A 23,639-nucleotide genomic window follows, 5' to 3' on the forward strand; every position below is an offset into this window, starting at 1 on the left:
AGGCAGTGTGTATACACAGTATATGTCTATAGTACAGTCCAGGCAGTATGTATACACAGTGTATGACTGTAGTAATGTCCAGGCAGTATGTATACACAGTGTATGTCTATAGTACAGTCCATGCAGTATGTATATACAGTGTATGTCTATAGTACAGGCCATGCAGTATGTATACACAGTGTATGTCTATAGTACAGGCCATGCAGTATGTATACACAGTCTATGTCTATAGTACAGTCCATGCAGTATGTATACACAGTGTATGTCTATAGTACAGTCCAGGCAGTATGTATACACAGTGTATGTCTATAGTAATGTCCAGGCAGTGTGTATATACAGTGTATGTCTATAGTACACCATGCAGTATGTATACACAGTGTATGTCTATAGTACACCATGCAGTATGTATACACAGTGTATGTCTATAGTACAGTCCAGGCAGTATGTATACACAGTGTATGTCTATAGTACAGTCCAGGCAGTATGTATACACAGTGTATGTCTATAGTACACCATGCAGTATGTATACACAGTGTATGTCTATAGTACACCATGCAGTATGTATACACAGTGTATGTCTATAGTACAGTCCAGGCAGTGTGTATACACAGTGTATGTCTATAGTACAGTCCAGGCAGTATGTATACACAGTGTATGTCTATAGTACAGTCCAGGCAGTATGTATACACAGTGTATGTCTATAGTACAGTCCATGCAGTATGTATACACACAGTGTATGTCTATAGTACAGTCCAGGCAGTATGTATACACAGTGTATGTCTACAGTACAGTCCAGGCAGTGTGTATACACAGTGTATGTCTATAGTACAGTCCATGCAGTATGTATACACAGTGTATGTCTATAGTACAGTCCAGGCAGTGTGTATACACAGTGTATGTCTATAGTACAGTCCAGGCAGTATGTATACACAGTGTATGTCTATAGTACAGTCCATGCAGTATGTATACACAGTGTATGTGTATAGTACAGTCCAGGCTGTATGTGTACACAGTGTATGTCTATAGTACAGGCCATGCAGTATGTATACAGTGTATGTCTATAGTACAGTCCAGGCAGTGTGTATACACAGTGTATGTCTATAGTACAGTCCAGGCAGTATGTATACACAGTGTATGTCTATAGTACAGTCCATGCAGTATGTATACACAGTGTATGTGTATAGTACAGTCCAGGCAGTATGTATACACAGTGTATGTCTATAGTACAGTCCATGCAGTATGTATACACAGTGTATGTCTATAGTACACCATGCAGTGTGTATACACAGTGTATGTCTATAGTATAGTCCATGCAGTATGTATACACAGTGTATGTCTATAGTACAGTCCAGGCAGTATGTATACACAGTGTATGTCTATGGTAATGTCCAGGCAGTATGTATACACAGTGTATGTCTATAGTACACCATGCAGTGTGTATACACAGTGTATGTCTATAGTACAGTCCAGGCAGTATGTATACAGTGTGTGTCTATAGTACAGTCCAGGCAGTATGTATACACAGTGTATGTCTATAATACAGTCCAGGCAGTATGTATACACAGTGTATGTCTATAGTACAGTCCAGGCAGTATGTATACACAGTGTATGTCTATAGTACACCATGCAGTATGTATACAAAGTGTATGTCTATAGTACAGTCCATGCAGTATGTATACACAGTGTATGTCTATAGTACAGTCCAGGCAGTATGTATACACAGTGTATGTCTATAGTACACCATGCAGTGTGTATACACACAGTGTATGTCTATAGTACAGTCCATGCAGTATGTATACACAGTGTATGTGTATAGTACAGTCCAGGCAGTATGTATACACAGTGTATGTCTATAGTACAGTCCAGGCAGTATGTATACACAGTGTATGTCTATAGTACACCATGCAGTATGTATACACAGTGTCCTGATGGCCTCCATGTGATGCTCCTCTGACCAGTCCTCGATGATTCCTCCCTCTCAGTCCTGTGTGCTGTGGTGCAGCCTTCAGTCTCTTCTTCCCTCCCCCTGCTCTCCCACCCACCGCACCCCCTGAGACCTCAATGTGTGACGTCATGTGTGCTCCTTTCAGTTGCCATAGCTACTCCCTTCCCCAAACCCCTCTGCCTGTCTCCTCTGGTAGCTTCCACAATGGTACAGGCAGCAGCATCACGCCGCACAATGCTGTCCGGGCAGTAAGGAAGGTGATTCAGCAGCACTCCGGCTCCCATGCCAGCTTCTTCCTTTCTCTCCATTGCTCTGTTCTGCCTGTGCCCCAGCCCCATCCTGAGGAACCCTGAAGTCACCTGGTCATTCTGATCCCATCCCCCCGTCTGGAATGTGGTGGAAGAAGGACACATAAACGAGCGCAACCTCTGCATCTGGATCCTGGCATTGCGGGCACGGAATGGTGAGTAACCCCCTTAGATGGGCACTGGGTGGGGTGATAGGTACGTGCTTCTTAAAGCAAGATGCTCCATGTTGTTGAGGGGGATGATCAGTCAGTGACATTGCCTGTCATCCTGCTGCACTCCCTATAGATAATCTATATATAATCCCTATGTACAGACATGTATATGGCATCACACATACATGGGCAGGGGGGTGCAGTAGGTGCTGAGCCAGCTGCTGCCCTACACATGAGAGCTGCTGCTATTGATGTACAGACAGGATCTCCTCCTCATTGCCTTTTCTTCTATATGGCCTAATAGCCAGGCTTTCCTAGAGCTCTCCTCCTATGGTCCATTCTGTCAGCCTCAGATGATGGTATTACTGACACACCACTCTTTACATCAGTGTTTCCCAACCAGGGTGCCTCCAGCTGTTGCAAAACTACAACTCCCAGCATGCCCGGACAGCCGTTGGCTGTCCGGGCATGCTGGGAGTTGTAGTTTTGCAACAGCTGGAGGCACCCTGGTTGGGAAACACTGCTTTACATTATCATTGAAGAATTGTATCTCTCTCTTTATTTTCCTATTTTCCAAATAGAAAGCTATTCAGACATAAATACTACCGCAACAGGACCTTCATGTGGAATGCGTGACAACATATCAAAATATAGCCTGGCATCCAAATATGGCAGTTCTTGGCCACATTGTTATTGTAGTACTTCATGACAGGCAATGAATCTAGTCAGATGGCATCTCCAGTGTTTTGCTGCATTGCTTCCGCATCCTCTGCCTCCTCTTCTGTGCTTACCTGCTGACTACCAGCCATACTTATGTACAGGACTGGTAAACAGGTGACCTGAACCAATGGAAGGCTGCGATAGGGAAAATAAATGACAGCTTGCTGCCAACCGGTAGCATGGCACAGTCCACAAGGCCAGAGCCTTGGAACAATATAACGGATGGTAGTTACTGCTGAATTGAAGCCTCCAGTCTAGCGGATTGGCAGATCCATTGGCAAACGTTAGACGACGCTGTGCGGTATGCAGCAGGCCTCACTCCAGCATGGTCTGGGTTAATAAGGAGACTGTGGTGGCTGCAGCATAGTGACGGGTTGTCTTTTCTTAGCTCTGTGCCAAGAGTGCAGCATAAATACCCAATTGGTTTCTCACCAGCTATCCCTACAGCACGATGGACGGGGTGCTGCCCATACATATAAGCAAATGTATCCCTGACAGAACTGATTTGCTGCCTTTTGTTTTTTTTTCTAAAACGTGTCGCCGCTGTACCAATTCTTTTCCTGTCTGCCATGTTTACTGCACAGGTTGCAAACATCTTGCCCTTGGCATTGTCCTGGTACGTATATTTGCTTGTTACTCCCGTATATACTATGCTAGGTTCACCCTCCGATTATCGGACCATAAAATCGGATTGCAAAAAATCGTATGTAAAAATTTCTTTGCTATGCGATTTAAAAATCGTATCCAAAACTCTTACAGATGAAAATTCCATCCGATTTTCAATAAAAAGCTGCTCCTGTTTTCAAAATGAATATGTAAGCCAACGGCGATAAAGTTTTATATATTTGAAGTGTATGTGTTTTGAAGTCTACTGCGCATGCGTACAAAAAAAAATCACGTGCGATTAATCTGATCGCACAGTCACACGATTCCATACGATTTACATAGACATCAATAATAAATAAAAAAATCGGACACGATTTCGATCCGATTTGGAATCTGCCCGCAAAAATCTTGGTCAACCGCGATTTAACCTCCGATCTAAAATCATGCAAAATCGGATGCGGATCAAAACTGCTGCATTTGTTGTCTATCATTAATGAATGGAAGTCAATGGATACGACTTGGCGTGCAGATTTGTACCATTTCAAAGTTAAAAATCGTGAGAAGAAATAGGATGGTAAAATCTAGATGCGAATGCACCCTATGGGGGAGATTTATCAAAAACTGTGCAGAGGAAAAGTCGTGCAGTTGCCCATAGCAACCAATCAGATCAGTTCTTTCATTTTTCCCAGGCCATTTTAAAAATGAAAGAAGCGATATGATTGGTTGCTATGGGCAACTGGGCAACTTTTCCCCTGGACAGGTTTTGATAAATCTCCCCCTAAGTGTTTATTTTTGGTGCCAGGATCATGTCCGTGCCCATCAACTTAATGATATTTTGTGGGAAATATTTGCGCCAATGTTTATTAAGACCGTAGGGGTTAAAGGCAGGCGGGCATAACGCTGTTTTAAGATAAAAGGGGTAGGATGTGGTCAATATGTTGGATGGGTTCATTCTATGGCTATGCAGTGCCAATGAACTACCCTCTCGTCAGAGGCAAGCCAAATTTGTAGCTTTTTGTTCTGCTGTTTCATCCTGGCAGCCGAATTAGGTGACTAGCCTTCATGTCTTCCCTTCCCCCATTAGAATGCTAATCTATTCGGCTCACGGGGGAATTGACAGCTGTCAAATTCTAATGTGTGATGGTGCTGTTGTGTCTTTGCTGGTACAAGCATTCTGCAGCAGACACAAAAAACAAATGGGGTCCGCATGCTGTTCACAAATGAGGAGACTCCATGGATATACACACTAGGGTGAGCTACTATTCCCTTTGTTGTCCCTTTCAAGGATTTTTGTGGATGGGACTGTCCATTCTCGGTGAACAACAACAGATATTACAATTATGGGACATTTCTGAGGTCAACATGTAGCTATAGGCAGCTTTCCCTTTTGTTAGAATTTAACGCATATTCCAATGGCTGTCAATGAATTCACTGAGGAGAAATCTTTAGTTTTTGTTAACCTTTTTTATGTTTAGTTTTTTTTTTTAGGACTTGTTTTCAGGGTAATAATAATGTTTAAAGGGGTACTCCGGTGGAAAACTTTTTTTTTTTTTTAAATGAACTGATGCCAGAAAGTTAAACAAATTTGTAAATTACTTCTATTAAAAAATCTTTATCCTTCCAGTACTTATTAGCAGCTGTATGCTACAGAGGAAATGCTTTGCTTTTTGAATTTCTTTTTTCTCTGTCCATGTCTGGAACTGTCCAGAGTAGCATAGGTTTGCTATGAGGATTTTCTCCTGCTCTGGACTGTTCCTGAAACGGACATCAGGTGTCATCAGAGAGCATTGAGGACAAAACAAAAAAAGCATACAGCTACTAAAAAGTACTGGAAGGATAAAGACTTTTTAATAGAAGTAATTTACAAATCTGTTTAACTTTCTGGCACCACTTGATTAAAAAAAATGTTTTCCAGCAGAGTACCCCTTTAAGGCCTTATGCATGCCCATACTGGTGATTCTATGTAAGATATATATATATATATATACTGTACATAGTCATCAGTATACATGCACATAAAACTTTGAGGAGAATTACTGCTCCACTACTGTCCATGGCCTAACTTAGTTTGTCCCTATTGACTTAGATAGGACAAAACTGCGGTATCAAGTAGGTCCCATAAGCAAAAGTTGTGCTGTTTATGGAAACAAAAATAAAATAAAATAGATGTACGTTTTTGCATCTGTATTATAGACAGCACTCCTGGCCTGACCACGGGTTTGATGACCCAAATTGACAGCTGACAGTTCTAATCAAAACTACGGTCAGGCCAGGGTAGTGTCTGTAATATGGATGCAGAAATGTGCATGTTGTGTGAAACCGGCCTAAATAGATCACTACAGTCCCTTGTCTGTAGTTGTCACAGGTCATCCCACGGGTGCTACTTTCTCATACTGTAGTATACACAGGCACACTGCTGGCCACTACAATTGCAGATCAAGTAGGTTGGCACTTGTTTATGGAGCCTATTACATGACTTGACTATTTTGGTGATAGGACCAGTGTGAACTATCATTGGAGGGTTTATGCAGCCCATTACTTTCATCATTGGTTGCACATGTTCTGTTACATGGGGAGAAATGTGGACATCAATTTTTTTTTTTAACAGCTTAAAGTATACCTGTCAGATCCAACAAAATATTTTTTTTTAAATATATCACTCAGTACCTAATCCTGATCATGTACATCTAATTTTTATGTGTCTAGCACCTTTATTTTTTTCTTACACTTTTAATTTAGCTCACTAGTCTCAATTCCTCTCCACCCCCTCCCTCAGTTTGCTGTCTGCTCACATTTCCCCTAGCATTAGCAAAACTACAACTCCCAGCTTGACCACACTGACAGTAGCGGGACACAAGCTGACAGTGGGAGGATTTATCCTCCAGCTGTGAGCCCTGCACTCACAGCTGTCAATCAAGGAAGTGTGTCCATGACATAGGTGATGATGCATGGACACAGCAGGACTAGTATGTGTCAGGCAGGGGGGCAGTTGTGTGACTGGCTTTTTCATTATGAACTACTGGAAATTTTCTAATGAATGCAATTGCAAAACCTATTGGTTATACATGCTTTACAAGATATCAAAAGTTTTTGTATCTGACAGTGCCCATTTAAAGGTAAGGTCACAAGTAGTGCATCCACCACATATTTGACGCTGCAGATGCGCTACTAACTGCCCCTAGAGTCAGCCTCCTACTATGCCCGGTTGGCCAGGTTGAGCTCAAACTGAGCTGCGAGTTGCGCATGTTGAATGTGCTCAGACATCGCGGTCGCTCCCTCTGCTAGGCCAAGCGACCCCAATGTCTGTGAGTATGCTCAGTCTGTGTCTGCTTGTAGCGGGGGATAGACCATAAGGGTGCCTTCGCCCGTGTATATTTTCTGCTGCATATCTACTGCAGAAGGCCAGCACATCTGTAGCAGATCTACAGCAAAATTCGAAAATGTAAACATACCCTTAGGGTACCTTCACACATACAGGATCTGCTGCATATCTTTGCTGCATATTTTGTGCAGCTGATTTTGCTACCCATTGAAGTTTATGGGTAGCAAAATCAGCTGCGCAAAATATGCAGCAACAATTTGCAGCAGATCCTGTATGTGTGAACGCTAAGGTTGTATTCACATGCACATTATTCTGTGCATATTTGATGCACAGGATTTGAAGCTGTGTTTAGTTCTTTAGTTTACATTGAAATCTTCAGCATAAAATCTTCATCTTCAAATTCTGCACATTAAATATGTGCAGAATACTGTAAATATGAATAGACCCTTTGGGATACAATCAGCTAATGAAGAAGTGTTTGCTCATTCGTCAGCTGATTGCTGGGCCTACTGAATGGGGCAATATCAGCCTGTTTGCCCAGTGATCACCTGTGAACGAGGGCCCACATTCTCTGTGTCAGACCTATATTTAAAGGGGTACTCTGCTGCTCAGCGTTTGGAACAAAGTGTTCCGAACGCTGGAGCCGGGAGCTCGTGACATCATAGCCCCACCCCCTCATGACATCAAACCCTGCCCCCTCAATGCAAGTCTATGGGAGGGTGCGTGACAGCCGTCACGCCCCCTCCCATAGACTTGCATTTAGGGGGTGGGGCATGACATCACGAGGGGGCGGGGCTATGACCTCAGGAGCTCCCGGCTCCAGCATTCGGAACAGCAGCAGAGTACCTCTTTGCTCACTATCAAAAACCAGGATGGTACCAGCAACAGAGTTTAGGACCCACTCAATGACTATATAAATTGTGATATAATGTGTTAAATATGCACGGTAGATTCACCTATACTATTTCCACGGCTAACCTCTAAACATATCATGTCTCTATGTTTACTTTCCAAACGCACTACAGATATTTTCAGTGACCCATGTATGACATTGAAGTTAAGGACATTTGATCAAGGAGTCTTCAGTTTGGGGTATTGAATGCATTTCTAAAACACTGAAAGTTCATCAGGTCAGCAATATATTTCAGTATATTTAGCAGGATTTTGAGGTAAAAACAAAACAATAACAAAATGATAAATGAAACCCAGTGTCCCCCTATGGAAGAGTGCCAATCCCAGTTCCCCATCCTTATGCTATGTTCACGTACTGTCAGTATTTTTGTTAGGGCCCTATTAGATGACCTGACGCTCGCTGAAATGAGTGCGGATCTCATAGACTGGCGCGGAGAGAGCAGCCCTTTGCCATCATTCATTGCTGCTGTTACAAGTGAAGATGTATGGCTGAAGGCCGATGATTTTGTGATGGCTCAATACAACCCTGATCTCTGGCCCCAACAATTGGCCTGTGTAATAGGCCTTTAGTTTTGACAAGAGTAACACAGCATGGGGAGTTAATCCTCTGCTAAGGCAACTGAAACCTCAACAAAACCTGATAACTTAGTTGGGTCGTTCGTGCGCCATTTAAGCCATAGTGCAGATGTGAACAGTACAGGAAATTACAGCAATAGGGTAAGAAGACTGCAAGGTCATTCCACACAATAATAACCCTAACCCTACATCTTTTTTTTTTATCACACTGGTGGTCCCTATCTGCTCCTTCTTAGTGTGGCAAGGGTAGGCCCATGTGGGTAGCAGAATACAATTCCCATCATGCATTGCTGATATCTACCCCAGGTTATTTTTTTCCCCTCTACCTGTGTTTCCTTGATAAAGAGCATGTCTACATACTATAGTGTGGTTCATATTGTGCAATCTCACTGCTGAGATTCTAAGGGTACGTTCACATGAGCGGACCCCCAGGACCGCCGTATGCTGCCTTTACAGGTGCCTGCTTGGAGCGGCAATACGCCACTACGAGCAGTGGCGTATTGCCGCTCCGAGCAGGCACCTGTAAAGGCAGCATATGGCGGTCCTGGGGGTCCGCTCATGTGAACGTACCCTTAGAATCTCAGCAGTGAGATAGCACAATATGACACACTGCGATGTGCGAATTGCGCAGGATTTTCGCACATCGTGGCAGCTCTCGGCCTAGCTCATAAAGCATGAGGAGCGGCTGGGATGTGTGCGAGTACACCGCGCATGCGTAGCGGCTCGCACATCCCTTCAGTGTGTCTGCTTGTAGCAGCGTATTGCCGCTCCGAGCAGGCACCTGTAAAGGCAGCATACAGTGGTCCTTCAGTGGCGGATCCACAGCATAATATACACTGGGGATCCGCTGGTGTGAACGTACCCTTACATTAGTTCCTAGTTCTCATCCTCGTCTGTTTCATAGATAAATTTGCTTACCCTCCTATAACTACTAGTGCTGTAACTCTAGGAAATCTAAAGCTAAACTATAAGACGTACCCTAGATAACAAAGGTAACAAGCTATTAACATCATATTTTGGACCAAGAGGAGGTGAAGATTTTGTAGGAAATTACTGAAAACATTTAATTACTATATATTAAGGAGTTTTACTTTATCATATACTTCAAATGGGGGTCTATGAAGTTTTGTATACCGGAACTCCCTTATAATAGTGGCTGATACAGTGTCCACTCTATAAAGATGACATATATTGTCAGGAGGTGAACATTTTAGCTGCAGAAGCGATCCCTATAGTTTGCAGGCAGGTTGGTCACCGGGCTGTAGGCTGTGAGCTTGACATACTTATTGCACTGACCAAAGAGGTTTCCTGGGATTTAAAGGAAATGACATGGTAGGGCCAACATACTCCAATTTAAAAAATATTCAATAACATCATATCTTGATAATTCAATATTGACATTTTGTCTCAGTGGAATGAAATAAAATATTTATTCAGAGTTGTAATTCTCTTAAAGTGCAAGAAGAATAGACAAGGTTGCAAAAGCACTAAATTAAAGGCTATAAAGAAAACCTCATCACTGATCAGTTAGGTAGGGTTGGCAAAGTAATGGCAGAACATTGATCTATAAAGGAGTAGTCTTGTGGAAAAAAACTTACCTCCTATCCATAGAATAGGGGATATATATGTTTTAGATTACGGGGGGTCTGAGCGCTGGGGTCCCCCGCGATCTCCTGTATGGAGCCTTGGCTCTCCCCTGGAGCAGTGCGCTGTTCTGCTATCTTCGGCTCTCCCATAGAGATATATGGAGGGGGTGTGGTGGCCTCCACCTTGGGCGGGGGTCATGGCGCGCTGCTCCAGGGGAGAGAAGGGACTCCATTCAGGAGATTGCGGGGGTCCGAGCCCTAGGGCCTACGGATAGGAGGTAAGCTTTATTGCATAAGACTGCTCCTTTAAACAGTAGCTATCACTAAATTAAATTTCCCTCTTCCCCCTCCCCATCTGTCCCTGACACTAACTACATCTATCCCTGTCTTTATTTGTCCCCAAATCCACATAAAATTACCTTATTTTGCAGAGCTGCAGGAGCTTAGAGTTGAGCTCTCTGGTGAGGGCAGGAAGTGGGAAGCCTCGGCAGGCGCAACTTCCTCTGAAGCCTGGCCGGGGCTCTCTTCCACCCGTCTCCTCTCTCTCCTACAGCTCATGCGCTGCAATGAATGAGGAGAGGGAGATGCAGGGGGGCGAGGATATAGGAAACAGGCAGAGAACCGTCCCAGTGCGCACACAATTTAAATATCCCCGCCCCCCTGCATCTCCCTCTCCTCATTCATGTGAACGTGCATTTCGGACCACGCTGTACCACGCTACCCGGCCAGCATTGGTCCGAATGTAATCAATATCAGGGGTGGGGGAAAGTAATCCTGAGCCAGGTTTACAAATGTAAAAAACACATGTAAAACATGATTTTTTTTAAAATAAAATATATTACAAAAATCTATCTTTTTACATAATGTATTTAATAAAAATTTTAACCCATTTAAGGTTAAATGTTCTGCCATTACTTTGCCAACCCTACCTAACTGATCAGTGATGCTGTTTTCTTTATAGCCTTTAATTTTTTTTATTTATTTTTTTTAGCGAGATTACTCCTTAAGGGTCTATTCACATGTACAGTATTCTGTGCAGATTTGATGCGCAGGATTTTCTGCTGCAGATTTCAATGTAAACTAAATGAACACAGCTTCAGATCCTGCGCATCAAATCTGCGCAGGAAACTGTACGTGTGAATAGACCATTAAGGCAACACTTTTTTTTTTTTTTTTGCAGATGCTGCCTAGTACTGACATGTGAGATGTTTAAAACACATTCATTTTCTTCCATTATTTTCAAAGTTTCATGTATTTTAAAGAGACTATAACGCCAGTTTATTCTACCCTCTGGTAAGGCACCATAGACTTAGTGACAGAGACGATTTATCACATCCTTTTCTCAGATATCATTAATGGTCCCAAGGACACCAAGTGCAGGGAGGTAGTCCTTGTTATTATGTGCACACACATGGTAGTGTTCGATATTAAAGACCTGCAGCCCACATACTGTGTATAGAGAGACACCTGCCACTCAACATCTGGTAGTCGGAGGGAGCAGGAAATGTTCACGCACATCTGAGGAACAGCTGTATAATACAAGGTAAGTAATGCATAAACCTAGTGACAAAATCCCTTTAAAGTTACCAAAAATGCTAATGATACCTGGTAGATCACCTCAACATCCCAGAGAAATCATTTAAGAACTGTTCTAAGTAAATCTTTCATTGTAAAATCCCGATCATGTCAAGCAATGGAAGACTACCTTCTGTGTGCACTGGGGTCAACTGGAAGAAGTGACCTGCATTATTTTCAATTATACAGTATTATGGAAAGGAAGCTAAAGCAATAAAGTTTTGATCTCGCTCTGTTGGTTGACTATGACATTTTCTATGCTATGCTGATTCCATTGTTTGCAGCATTGGAAGGGCTCACAAGAATTCCTTAGAGTAAGGCCTCGTCTGTAAAACTAATAGGTGTACAGTGAGCCAGTGCGTTTCTTGCCTTCCCCCTATGACTTCCTTACTGACTTTGGTTGTACTATAAAATATATTTAACATGTTTTATTAAGAATAACTGCATGGTTTAAATTACTGTATATACTCGAGTATAAGCCGACCCGAGTATAAGCCGAGGCCCCTAATTTCAACCCAAAATCCCAGGAAAAGTTATTGACTCGAGTATAAGCCTAGGGTGGGAAATACATCATCCCCTCTGTCATCATCCAGACCCCCGTCATTAACATCCTCATCATCATCACCCTGTCATCATCCAGACCCTCATCATCATCACCTGTCATCATCCCCTTGTCATCTTCCCACACCCCCCCCTTCATCATCCCCTTGTCATCATCCCCACCCCCCTTCATCATCCCCTTGTCATCATCCCACACCCCCCCTTCATCATCCCCTTGTCATCATCCCCACCCCCCTTCATCATCCCCTTGTCATCATCCCACTCCCCCCCTTCATCATCCTCTTGTCATCATCCGCCCTCAGTGGTCTTCAACCTGCGGACCTCCAGAGGTTTCAAAACTACAACTCCCAGCAAGCCCGGGCAGCCATCGCCTGTCCGGGCTTGCTGGGAGTTGTAGTTTTGAAACCTCTGGAGGTCCGCAGGTTGAAGACCACTGCGGCCTTCGACATCATCCAGCCCCCTCTCACCCCCTTTAGTTCTGTACAGTACTCGTCTCCGCTCGGTGCTGGTCCGGTGCTGCAGGACTGTCCGGTGAGGAGGTCGTCCGGTGGGATAGTGGTTCCGGGCTGCTATCTTCACTGGGGGCGCCTCTTCTCCGCGCTTCGGGCCCAGAATAGAGACGTTGCCTTGACGATGACGCAGAAGTACATTGGTAATGAACGTACCTCTGCGTCGTCGTCAAGGTAACTTGACTATTCTGGGGCCGGGCCCGAAGCGCTTAGAAGAGGCCTCCCCGGTGAAGATAGCAGCCCGGAACCACTATCCCACCGGACGACCTCCTCTCCGGACAGTCCTGCAGCACCGGACCAGCGCCAAGCGGAGGCGAGTACTGTACAGAACTAAAGGGGGTGAGAGGGGGCTGGATGATGTCGAAGGCCGCAGTGGTCTTCAACCTGCGGACCTCCGGAGGTTTCAAAACTACAACTCCCAGCAAGCCCGGACAGCCGATGGCTGCCCGGGCTTGCTGGGAGTTGTAGTTTTGAAACCTCTGGAGGTCCGCAGGTTGAAGACCACTGCGGGTGGAGAGTTCACTCGAGTATAAGCCGAGGGGGGTGTTTTCAGCACGAAAAATCGTGCTGAAAAACTCTGCTTATACTCGAGTATATACGGTAGTTTGTAATGATTAGGTAAAAAAAATCTTGGAATAGTGAACACCTGAGATAGGCTTTGGAGATTGGAAGGAACTGGCGACAATTTTATGTATCTTTTGCCTAAAACGTAAAACAGTTAGCAAAATATTTACATACCTGTTTAGATGAATTGATTGAGTAATTAAAGGAGAATTCCGGCGAAAGTAAACTTATCCCCTATCCATAGGATAGGGGATAAGTAGCTGATTGCGGTTGGTTTGAGCGATCTCCGGGACGGAACCCGAATTCTCTCAGAGAGGAGCGCATGTCATCTACTGGTAGACGGCACGCCCCCCATTAATTTCTATGAGAGTGCTGATAATTACTGAGTGCTGTACACGGACCCCCCAACGCTCGGACCCTTGCGATCCTGTGGATAGGGGATAAGTTTATTTTTGCTGGATATCTTCTTAAATCTTTGAGAAAGGAAGTCACAGTTGACATACAGTATTGTTCCCGATCTGTAAATTGAGCTTATTGTCTGTGCTCTAGTGGAAAATGCAACACCAGCAATAAAATGTAAAAGTTTTCTTTAAAACTAGACTTAACTAAAATATTGGTAACTGTTGTTTTTTTTTTTTTATCCTTTCTAAGGTAGATGGCCAGTTTTACGCAGCCCACACACAGACTCTGTTCTTTAAGATGGCCAGTTTTAAGCTAGCAGCACAGCTAGTATAAAAGTTTCTGTGCCCATTTGCTTTTAAAAGTTAAAGGGGTACTCCGCTGCTCAGTGTTTGGAACAAACTGTTCTAAACGCTGGAGCCGGCGCCGGGAGCTTGTGACGACATAGCCCCGCCCCCTCATGATGTCACACCCCACCCCCTCAATGCAAGTCTATGGGATGGGACGTGACGGCGGTCACACCCCCTCCCATAGACTTGCATTGAGGGGGGGGGGCATGACATCATGAGGAGGCGGGGCTATGACATCACAAGCTCCCAACGCCGGCTCCAGCGTTCAGAACAGTTTGCAAGCGCTGAGCAGTGGAGTACCCCTTTAACTACAGTCTACAAAGAACTCGCAATCTCACTTATATCTCCCAAAATGTTCTCTATAGAAAAATCTAGAGAGAGGGAGGAAGGCGCCTCATGTGCGGGATCAGTAGATCTTGCAGGTGGGGGTAGGGGACGGTAATTCCCAAGCCGCTTACCAAAGTTGGTTGTGCGCCCACACACAACAAGGTTAAGAGCAGAAGAGATATAGAAGAAGGTCCACTGCAGCCCTCCTGGGTAAGAGTAAAATCAAAACCGAATGACCAGGAAGTCAGGAGTATATCTGGCGCAGAGAGGAACCATCAGGCAGCCAAGTAAAATCAATGGATTTATTAGATGCAACGCGTTTCGCTGCGCATGCGCAGCTTCATCAGGCAATGCCTGATGAAGCTGCGCATGCGCAGCGAAACGCGTTGCATCTAATAAATCCATTGATTTTACTTGGCTGCCTGATGGTTCCTCTCTGCGCCAGATATACTCCTGCAAAAACTACAAAATGACCCAAAAGGGGGCTATGAGGCCAAAACAATACAATTAACCAAACCCCAAGGCCGTAGCCTGGGGTGCAAAACACCTCAATTTTTCCCCTAAAACATAACTTTTAATAGTGTATATCTAAAAAGTAACAATTCCAGAAAGTGATAGTTAAAAAATGCAATGTCACATGGGAGGATAATAGTTATTGGAGCAGCATGGCTTCCAGTATACAGGGCTCAGCAGAAGCCCAAACTTCCCAATAGTGACACTAGTTAAAACACAAAATTGCCGCCTCTACATGTTTCGCCGTCACACGGCGTTCTCAAGAGGCAATATGTGGCAACATCACTCCAAAATGGCGGCAGGGGGTATTCATAGACCATTCCCCCATCATCATCAGTCAGCGACATCTCTATCTAGCCTATCACAAGTATTCTAGTATTGCTCCAATCACGATCCAATAGATATGATGCACTTCCCGAATGCTTCCATTTGGGAACCAATGGGAGAACCTAGAGAGCTCCTTACCTCATCTTCCCTCATCATTCCGATATGTCATGTGATGGAACTACGTAAGCGGGTTCTTCCGCATCATAACAGTGCGCCGCGCACGCGCAGTCTGTTTACCAGTATTACCTTGTCTTCTGTCGGCCGCGAATGAGTCGGCGCATGCGCCCGCACTTAGACACTGTATCGCCTACAGGAGGGCTAGTGCGCATGCTCCTGCACTTAGATGACAACCTAATATCTATAGTGCAACTGCACTTATGTGGAGAGGGGGAGCGAGGTAAAGGAACCTCTAATAGGAGTATGTATAGAGATAAAACCTTAATAGTGATATTAAATAATATTATAATATAATAACCATAGTACATCACAACCATAATGGGTCATATCTTGCGGAATATAAGAAATACAGCGCTAGTATATTAGATTCCAGAGTAGGTTGGGAATATGTCGATAAGTGAAATAAAATAAGAATAAAATAAAATGAAATGAAATATAATATAAATACCCAAAGTGCAAAGATAAAAATAAGACAATAATAATTTATGAATATAAGGTGAATAAACAATCCAACTGTGCAAAGGTGAGTATAGTGATAAAAAATATATTGATAAAAAAAATATATATATGTGATAAGTGGTTTAATTAGTGCAAAGATAGATAAATATGAAGACATAAGTGTAAGATGAGTTTAGCCACAATTTCACACCAATTTTTAAATGTGATAAGTGCTTTATTTGTGTCTGGCCACATATCAACAATTCCCAACCCTCCATATGAATATATAGAGCTCTCAGTCTGAGATGATGAAAATGATAAAAATATATTACAACTAGCAGACTACCATTATTTAAATAGATTGCCATTAGGACTGTGAATTTACACAATCTGGATGTAACATAAATAAATCCTGAATCAAAATAAATAAAAAACAAAAAATATTAAATAATGCTACAGAAATGCTGAAAAAGAAAACCCTTCATTAAGGCCATTTTGATTCAGGATTTATTTATGTTACATCCAGATTGTGTAAATTCACAGTCCTAATGGCAATCTATTTAAATAATGGTAGTCTACTAGTTGTAATATATTTTTATCATTTTCATCATCTCAGACTGAGAGCTCTATATATTCATATGGAGGGTTGGGAATTGTTGATATGTGGCCAGACACAAATAAAGCACTTATCACATTTAAAAATTGGTGTGAAATTGTGGCTAAACTCATCTTACACTTATGTCTTCATATTTATCTATCTTTGCACTTATTAAACCACTTATCACATATATATATATTTTTTATCAATATATTTTTTATCACTATACTCACCTTTGCACAGTTGGATTGTTTATTCACCTTATATTCATAAATTATTATTGTCTTATTTTTATCTTTGCACTTTGGGTATTTATATTATATTTCATTTCATTTTATTTTATTCTTATTTTATTTCACTTATCGACATATTCCCAACCTACTCTGGAATCTAATATACTAGCGCTGTATTTCTTATATTCCGCAAGATATGACCCATTATGGTTGTGATGTACTATGGTTATTATATTATAATATTATTTAATATCACTATTAAGGTTTTATCTCTATACATACTCCTATTAGAGGTTCCTTTACCTCGCTCCCCCTCTCCACATAAGTGCAGTTGCACTATAGATATTAGGTTGTCATCTAAGTGCAGGAGCATGCGCACTAGCCCTCCTGTAGGCGATACAGTGTCTAAGTGCGGGCGCATGCGCCGACTCATTCGCGGCCGACAGAAGACAAGGTAATACTGGTAAACAGACTGCGCGTGCGCGGCGCACTGTTATGATGCGGAAGAACCCGCTTACGTAGTTCCATCACATGACATATCGGAATGATGAGGGAAGATGAGGTAAGGAGCTCTCTAGGTTCTCCCATTGGTTCCCAAATGGAAGCATTCGGGAAGTGCATCATATCTATTGGATCGTGATTGGAGCAATACTAGAATACTTGTGATAGGCTAGATAGAGATGTCGCTGACTGATGATGATGGGGGAATGGTCTATGAATACCCCCTGCCGCCATTTTGGAGTGATGTTGCCACATATTGCCTCTTGAGAACGCCGTGTGACGGCGAAACATGTAGAGGCGGCAATTTTGTGTTTTAACTAGTGTCACTATTGGGAAGTTTGGGCTTCTGCTGAGCCCTGTATACTGGAAGCCATGCTGCTCCAATAACTATTATCCTCCCATGTGACATTGCATTTTTTAACTATCACTTTCTGGAATTGTTACTTTTTAGATATACACTATTAAAAGTTATGTTTTAGGGGAAAAATTGAGGTGTTTTGCACCCCAGGCTACGGCCTTGGGGTTTGGTTAATTGTAGATATACTCCTGACTCCCTGGTCATTCGGTTTTGATTTTACTCTATAGAAAAATGAAGTTTCTTGAAGTGCTATGGCTCAAAGGACATTTCAGTTCTATGCCCGCTCTTCTGAAAACTCAACCATTGTATTTAGCTAATTTCAACAACCAAATTTGTTATCCCTTCCCCAAAGAGGTCATATTGACTTTAAAAGGCCATACTAAAGAGTGCTGTGATAGTCCTATACGTTTAGAACCCTATGAACTATAGATGCAGTCCATTCATCTTCAACAAGGCCTAGCTAAGGTTTATTTTAGCCACCTTTCTTATATTAACTTGCACAGAGATTTAACACTTCACAACCGTGACTATGCTAGCAACCAAATGAAGGTGAAAAAGATAAGAGTAATGTCATTTTCCTGACCTACAAATGAATTTAGGAAAGGGAATGAGGCTATCATGTCACACGATAGTGTGGTGAAAGAAATAAGCATAATGACCCCCTATCCTTATGGCGTTATATTTTGTTTGAGGATGAGACCTCCTTTTTGTAGAGGGGGAAGAAAAAAGTCTGCCAATATAGATCTAAAAGTTTGTGGCTCAGTCAGCTGCCTTAGCTTCTTCTTCTTTTTATTTTTTGCATTTTTACTTTCATTGCTAGTTCTTGAGTAGAAAGTGACAGGATTAAAGGGGTACTCCACTAGCCAGTGTTTGGAAGTATAAAGAAACTAGTACTAGTACAGCGTCACACCCCCTCCCATAGACTTGCATTGAGGGGGCATGGTCATGATGTCGCAAGGGGCGTGGGCAACCCCCGCAGCGCGAAAACAGCGTTCGGAACATTTACTTTCGAACACTGGCCATTGGAGTACCCATTTTAGGACCAGCCCAAATATTTATCTACTACCTTCTAGGACAGAACTGAAGTCTCCTTGGTAATACAGAAACAATTATTCTCATTGTATGGCTTCTTTTTCAAACTATAAATAGTATTAAACCTACCAAATGATGGTATTTTTTTATTTAAAAAAAATGCAGATGATCATTTAATATATGATGCATGTGACACAATGACATTGGTGAAGTATGTTATCTGGAACCATCACAGATCTGCAGAATGGTCGGGCTCTTGCTATGACAATACTTTATAAAGGGAATGTGTCATCTGTTTCACCTGCAATAACCTGTTAGTACAGGCTTGTAGTGTGGGTGAAACTGATGATAATGATACTTGCTTATCTTCGATTCGTTGCCCCGTTTGCCCATTATCCTCCTTATTGAGACGCATGGTGGGTACTCCAGTTGCATACTACAGCTTCTACTTTTTTAAGTCTGCTCACAGCCGGGCTAAGTGAGAAAGCAGCAGCCATGATGTCACCCGTGCACCAATCCAGCTGCCCGATTAAGGAGGATAATGGGCAAACGGGCCGATGGATCCGGGATAGGTAAGTATTGTTATCTTCAGTGACACCCGCACTACCAGCCTGAACTAACAGGTTAGTGCGGTCGACACTGATTATAGATTCCTTTGAAATGAGATCAAGGTGATGCCTTAAATGAACTTTACATGTGATTTTTAGTGCAAGAACTAACATCTTCCCAAACGCTTTATGTGGGGATGAGGTCATGGAAAGTGATGATTTGAATTCTTTAAACCAGAAGAGTGACATATTAGGGCAGAACTGTAACACAAGGTATCCTTTATCTAACTAGTCAAACTCTTCCCTAAATGATGGAAGCATACAGTTGTCTAACATGTCTTGCTATGCTGTATCGTTAAGATTTTCCTGCATTAGAACTAAGCTGTCTAGGTCAACCCCTAAAAAAACAACCCAACAGCATGATTCCTCCGCCACCAAACTTTACAGTTGGCACAATGCAGTCAGGCAGGAAATGTTCTCCTGACATTTGTCAAAACCAGACTAGTCTATAATGCAGCCAATAGTGTCATTCTTTACACCACTCCATCCAATACTTGGCATTGTGCTTGGTCATGGAAACCTATTCAATGAAGATTCCTGATGATTAGTTCTCGTGCTGATTTTAATGCCAGATGAGGTTTAGAACTGTGCAACTATTGAGTCAGCATTCGGTGACCCTGCTCTGTAACTGTACACGGTCTCTACTACACTACTAAATTATTTGCTGTGGTTTCTAAATGGTTCCATTTTTGAATAATACTACTTATAACCAATGGTGGAAGATCTAGGAGGGAGGAAATTTCCCCACCTGACTTGCAGCGGGGACATCTTTTCACAGTACCACAGTGGAATTCTCTTTAGATGACCAAATGTTTGTAAAGGCAGGCTACCTTGGTAGATGCTGGACCTTTTTACACCTGTGACAATTGGACTGAATGAAAAAGCTCATCTCAATGATAAAGAGATGTGTCCCAATACTAGCGTATCAACTTAGGGCAGTGTTTCTCAATTCCAGTCCTCAGGGCCCCCTAACAGGTCATGTTTTCAGGATTTCCTTAGTCTTTCACAGGTGATATAATTGTGATGATGCCTGATTCACTGACCATAATTATGTCACCTGTGAAAGACTAAGGAAATCCTGAAAACATGACCTGTTAGGGGGCCCTGAGGACTGGAATTGAGATACACTGACTTAGGGGAACATATTTTAACATGCTGCACGTTACCTGCTGTACAATAATGTTTGATTCCTGAACAATCCTTAGTCTGACATATTTAGCAATAGCATTGGTGGTGGTACGCAATGATTGTTATATGGCCTGAGCTCCATATGCAAAGGTCTGTGAAATGCATACCTGCATGAAAGTGCTGGGGCCTTGGGTTCAAATCCTACTAAGGACAACAATAAATAAAGACTTATTATTATTATTATAATAACGTCAGCAAAGAGCAGTGTGTTCGTGATGTCATCAGAGAGCATTCCAAAAAGAAAATAATTTCCTCTGTAGTATTCAGCAGCTAATAAATACAGGAAGGATTAAGATTTTTTAATAGAAGTAATTTACAAATATGTTTAACTTTCTGGCACCAGTTGATTTAAAAAAGAAAAAAAAAATTGTTTTTCAACCGGAGTACCCCTGTACATACCTGTACGTCATGGGTGGCAAGGTGTTCCCGACCCATGACATACAGGTACGTCATGAACATTTTTGCCGCTACTCGCGGCATCCCGCAGCGCCCGGAAAGATGGTGGCTATCACTGATAGCCAGCCATCTTACCATGCGACCACGGGGGGTTTCATCCCCCACCCCCCCCCCCCCCAGCGATCGCTGCTATCAGCTGGTCAAATCTGACTAGCTGATAGCAGCGTTTCGCTATGAAAATACTTAGCAGCGCGGTGTGTGAGTCCCGATCACGGGGATCGGGACACACACCGCTCTGCTAAGTGTCCCTGACCCGTCCCCCGGCGTCACTTACCCGTCCGAGCGGTGTCCCGAGCGGTCCCGGCGTGAGCGACGTCCTCCATGCGGTCCCGGCGGCGCTGCGTCCCGGAGGTGAGTTTCCGGCAGCAGTGCGGCATCTTCATTGGCAGCAGTGAGATCGCCGTAAAGCGATCTCACTGCTGCCTCTGGGAGTTTCAAAACTGCAACTCCCAGCATGCCCAGACAGCCTTTGGCTTTCTGGGCATGCTGGGAGTTGTAGTTTTGCAACATCTGGAGGTCCTCTGTATAATGGTCTCCAATCTCTGCTCTTCCAGATGTTGCAAAACTACAAATCTCAGCATGCTCAGTCTGTCCAGGCATGCTGAGAGTTGTAGTTCTCTAACATCTGGAAGAGCACAGATTGGAGACCATTATACAGTGGTCTCCAAACTGTGGACCTCCAGATGTTGCAAAACTACAACTCCCAGCATGCCCAGACTGCCCAAGCATGCTGGAAGTTGTAGTTCGGCAACATCTGATCCTTCAGATATTGCCGAACTACAACTTCCAGCATGCCTGGGCAGTCTGGGCATGCTGGGAGTTGTAGTTTTGCAACAACTGGAGGCACACTTGTTGGGAAACATTGTCCGTTTCCTACCTCAGTGCCTCCAGCTGTTGCAATTGTGGCAAAACTATAACTCCCAGCATGCACTGACAGACCATGCATGCTGGGAGTTGTAGTTTTGCAACAGCTGGAGGCACACTGGTTTGGAAACACTAAGTTTGGTTGCAAAACACTTGAAAGTTTATTACTTAACTTAGTGTTTCCAAACCAGTGTTCCTCCAGCTGTTGCAAAACTACAACTCCCAGCATGCACGGACAGCCAAAGGGCATGCTCGGAGTTTGCAACAGCTAGATGTTTGCCCCCTCCCCCCAATGTGAATGTACAGGGTACACTCACATGGGCGGAGGTTTACAGTGAGTGCTGCAAGTTTGAGATGGCGCAAATTTTGCGCTGCAGCTCAAACTTCCAGCGGCAAACTTGCTGTGAACCTCTGCCCATGTGACTGTACCCTAAAAACACTACACTACACTGACACTAACCTAAAATAAAAAGTAAAAAACACTACATATACACATACCCCTACACAGCCCCCCTCCCCCAAAAAAATGAAAAACGTTTGGTACGCTACTGTTTCCAAAACGGAGCCTCCAGCTGTTGCAAAATAATAACTCCCATTATTGCCAGAAAGCCATTGACTGTCCAGGCATGCTGGGAGTTTTGCAACAGCTGGAGGCACCCTGTTTGGGAATCATTGGCATAGAATACCCCTATGCAAATCCCTAATTCAGGCCTCAAATGCGCATGGCGCTCTCTCACTTTGGAGCCCTGTCGTATTTCAGGGCAACAGTTTTGGGACACATATGGGGTATCGCCGTACTCAGGAGAAATTGCCTTACACATTTTGGGGGGCTTTTTCTTCTTTAACCCCTTATGAAAAGGTGAAGTTGGGGTCTACACCAGCATGTTAGTGTAAAAAAAAAAAATTTTTTACACTAACATGCTGGTGTTGCCCTATACTTTTCATTTTCACAAGAGGTAAAAGGGAAAAAAGACCCTCTAAATTTGTAATGCAATTTCTCCCGAGTACGGAGATACCCCATATGTGGGCGCAAAGTGCTCTGGGGGCGCACAACAAGGCCCAGAAGGGAGAGTGCACCATGTACATTTGAGGCGATTTGCACAGGGGTGGCTGATTGTTACAGCAGTTCTGACAAACGCAAAACAATAAATATCCATATGTGACCCCATTTTGGAAACTACACCCCTCACGGAATGTAATAAGGGGTGCAGTAAGCATTTACACCCCACTGGTGTATGACAGATTTTTGGAACAGTGGTCTGTGAAAATGAAAAATAAAATTTTTGATTTGCACAGTCCACTGTTTCAAATATCTGTCAAACGCCAGTGGGGTGTAAATGCTCACTGCACCCCTTATTAAATTCCATGAGGGGTATAGTTTCCAAAATGGGGTCACATGTGGGGGGGTCCACTGTTCTGGCACCATAGGGGCTTCCTAAATGGGACATGCCCCCCAAAAACCCTTTCAGAAAAACTCACTCTCCAAAATCCCATTGTCGCTCCTTCCCTTCTGAGCCCTCTACTGCGCCCGCCGAACACTTTACATACGCATATGTATTTCCTTACTCAAGAGAAATTGGGTTACAAATTTTAGGGTGATTTCTCTCCTTTTACCCCTTGTAAAAATTCAAAAATTGGGTCTACAAGAAAAATGCGAGTGTAAAAAATGAAGATTTAGAATTTTCTCCTTCACTTTGCTGCTATTCCTGTGAAACACCTAAAGGGTTAAAACACTTACTGAATGTCATTTTGAATACTTTGGGGGGTGTAGTTTTTATAATGGGGTCATTTATGGGGTATTTCTAATATGAAGACCCTTAAAATCCACTTCAAACCTGAACTGGCCCCTGAAAATTTACGATTTTGAAAATCTTGAGAAAAATTGGAAAATTGATGCGGAACTTTGAAGCCCTCTGATGTCTTCCAAAAGTAAA

General features: G+C 43.2%; 1 protein-coding gene across 5 annotated transcripts in view; it reads left to right on the forward strand.

Moving 5' to 3' along the window:
- The first annotated feature begins 2,094 nt into the window (after window positions 1–2,094).
- MAPK10 (mitogen-activated protein kinase 10) overlaps window positions 2,095–23,639 on the forward strand; it is a 271,558-nt gene continuing 250,013 nt past the window's right edge. For 4 of the 5 annotated variants that reach the window (XM_056568752.1, XM_056568753.1, XM_056568754.1 and 1 more), the window contains exon 1: window positions 2,095–2,408. Coding sequence is in view for 1 of the 5 variants with exons in the window: in XM_056568750.1 (XP_056424725.1) it covers window positions 2,406–2,408 (3 nt within the window). In the remaining 4 variants the exon portion in view is untranslated. Of the gene's footprint in view, window positions 2,409–3,720; window positions 3,742–23,639 lie in introns of those variants that run through there. The other variant, XM_056568747.1, reaches the window with a different exon arrangement.

This window comes from Hyla sarda, chromosome 1 (assembly GCF_029499605.1).
Source record: "Hyla sarda isolate aHylSar1 chromosome 1, aHylSar1.hap1, whole genome shotgun sequence".
NCBI classification, from domain to species: Eukaryota; Metazoa; Chordata; class Amphibia; order Anura; family Hylidae; genus Hyla; species Hyla sarda.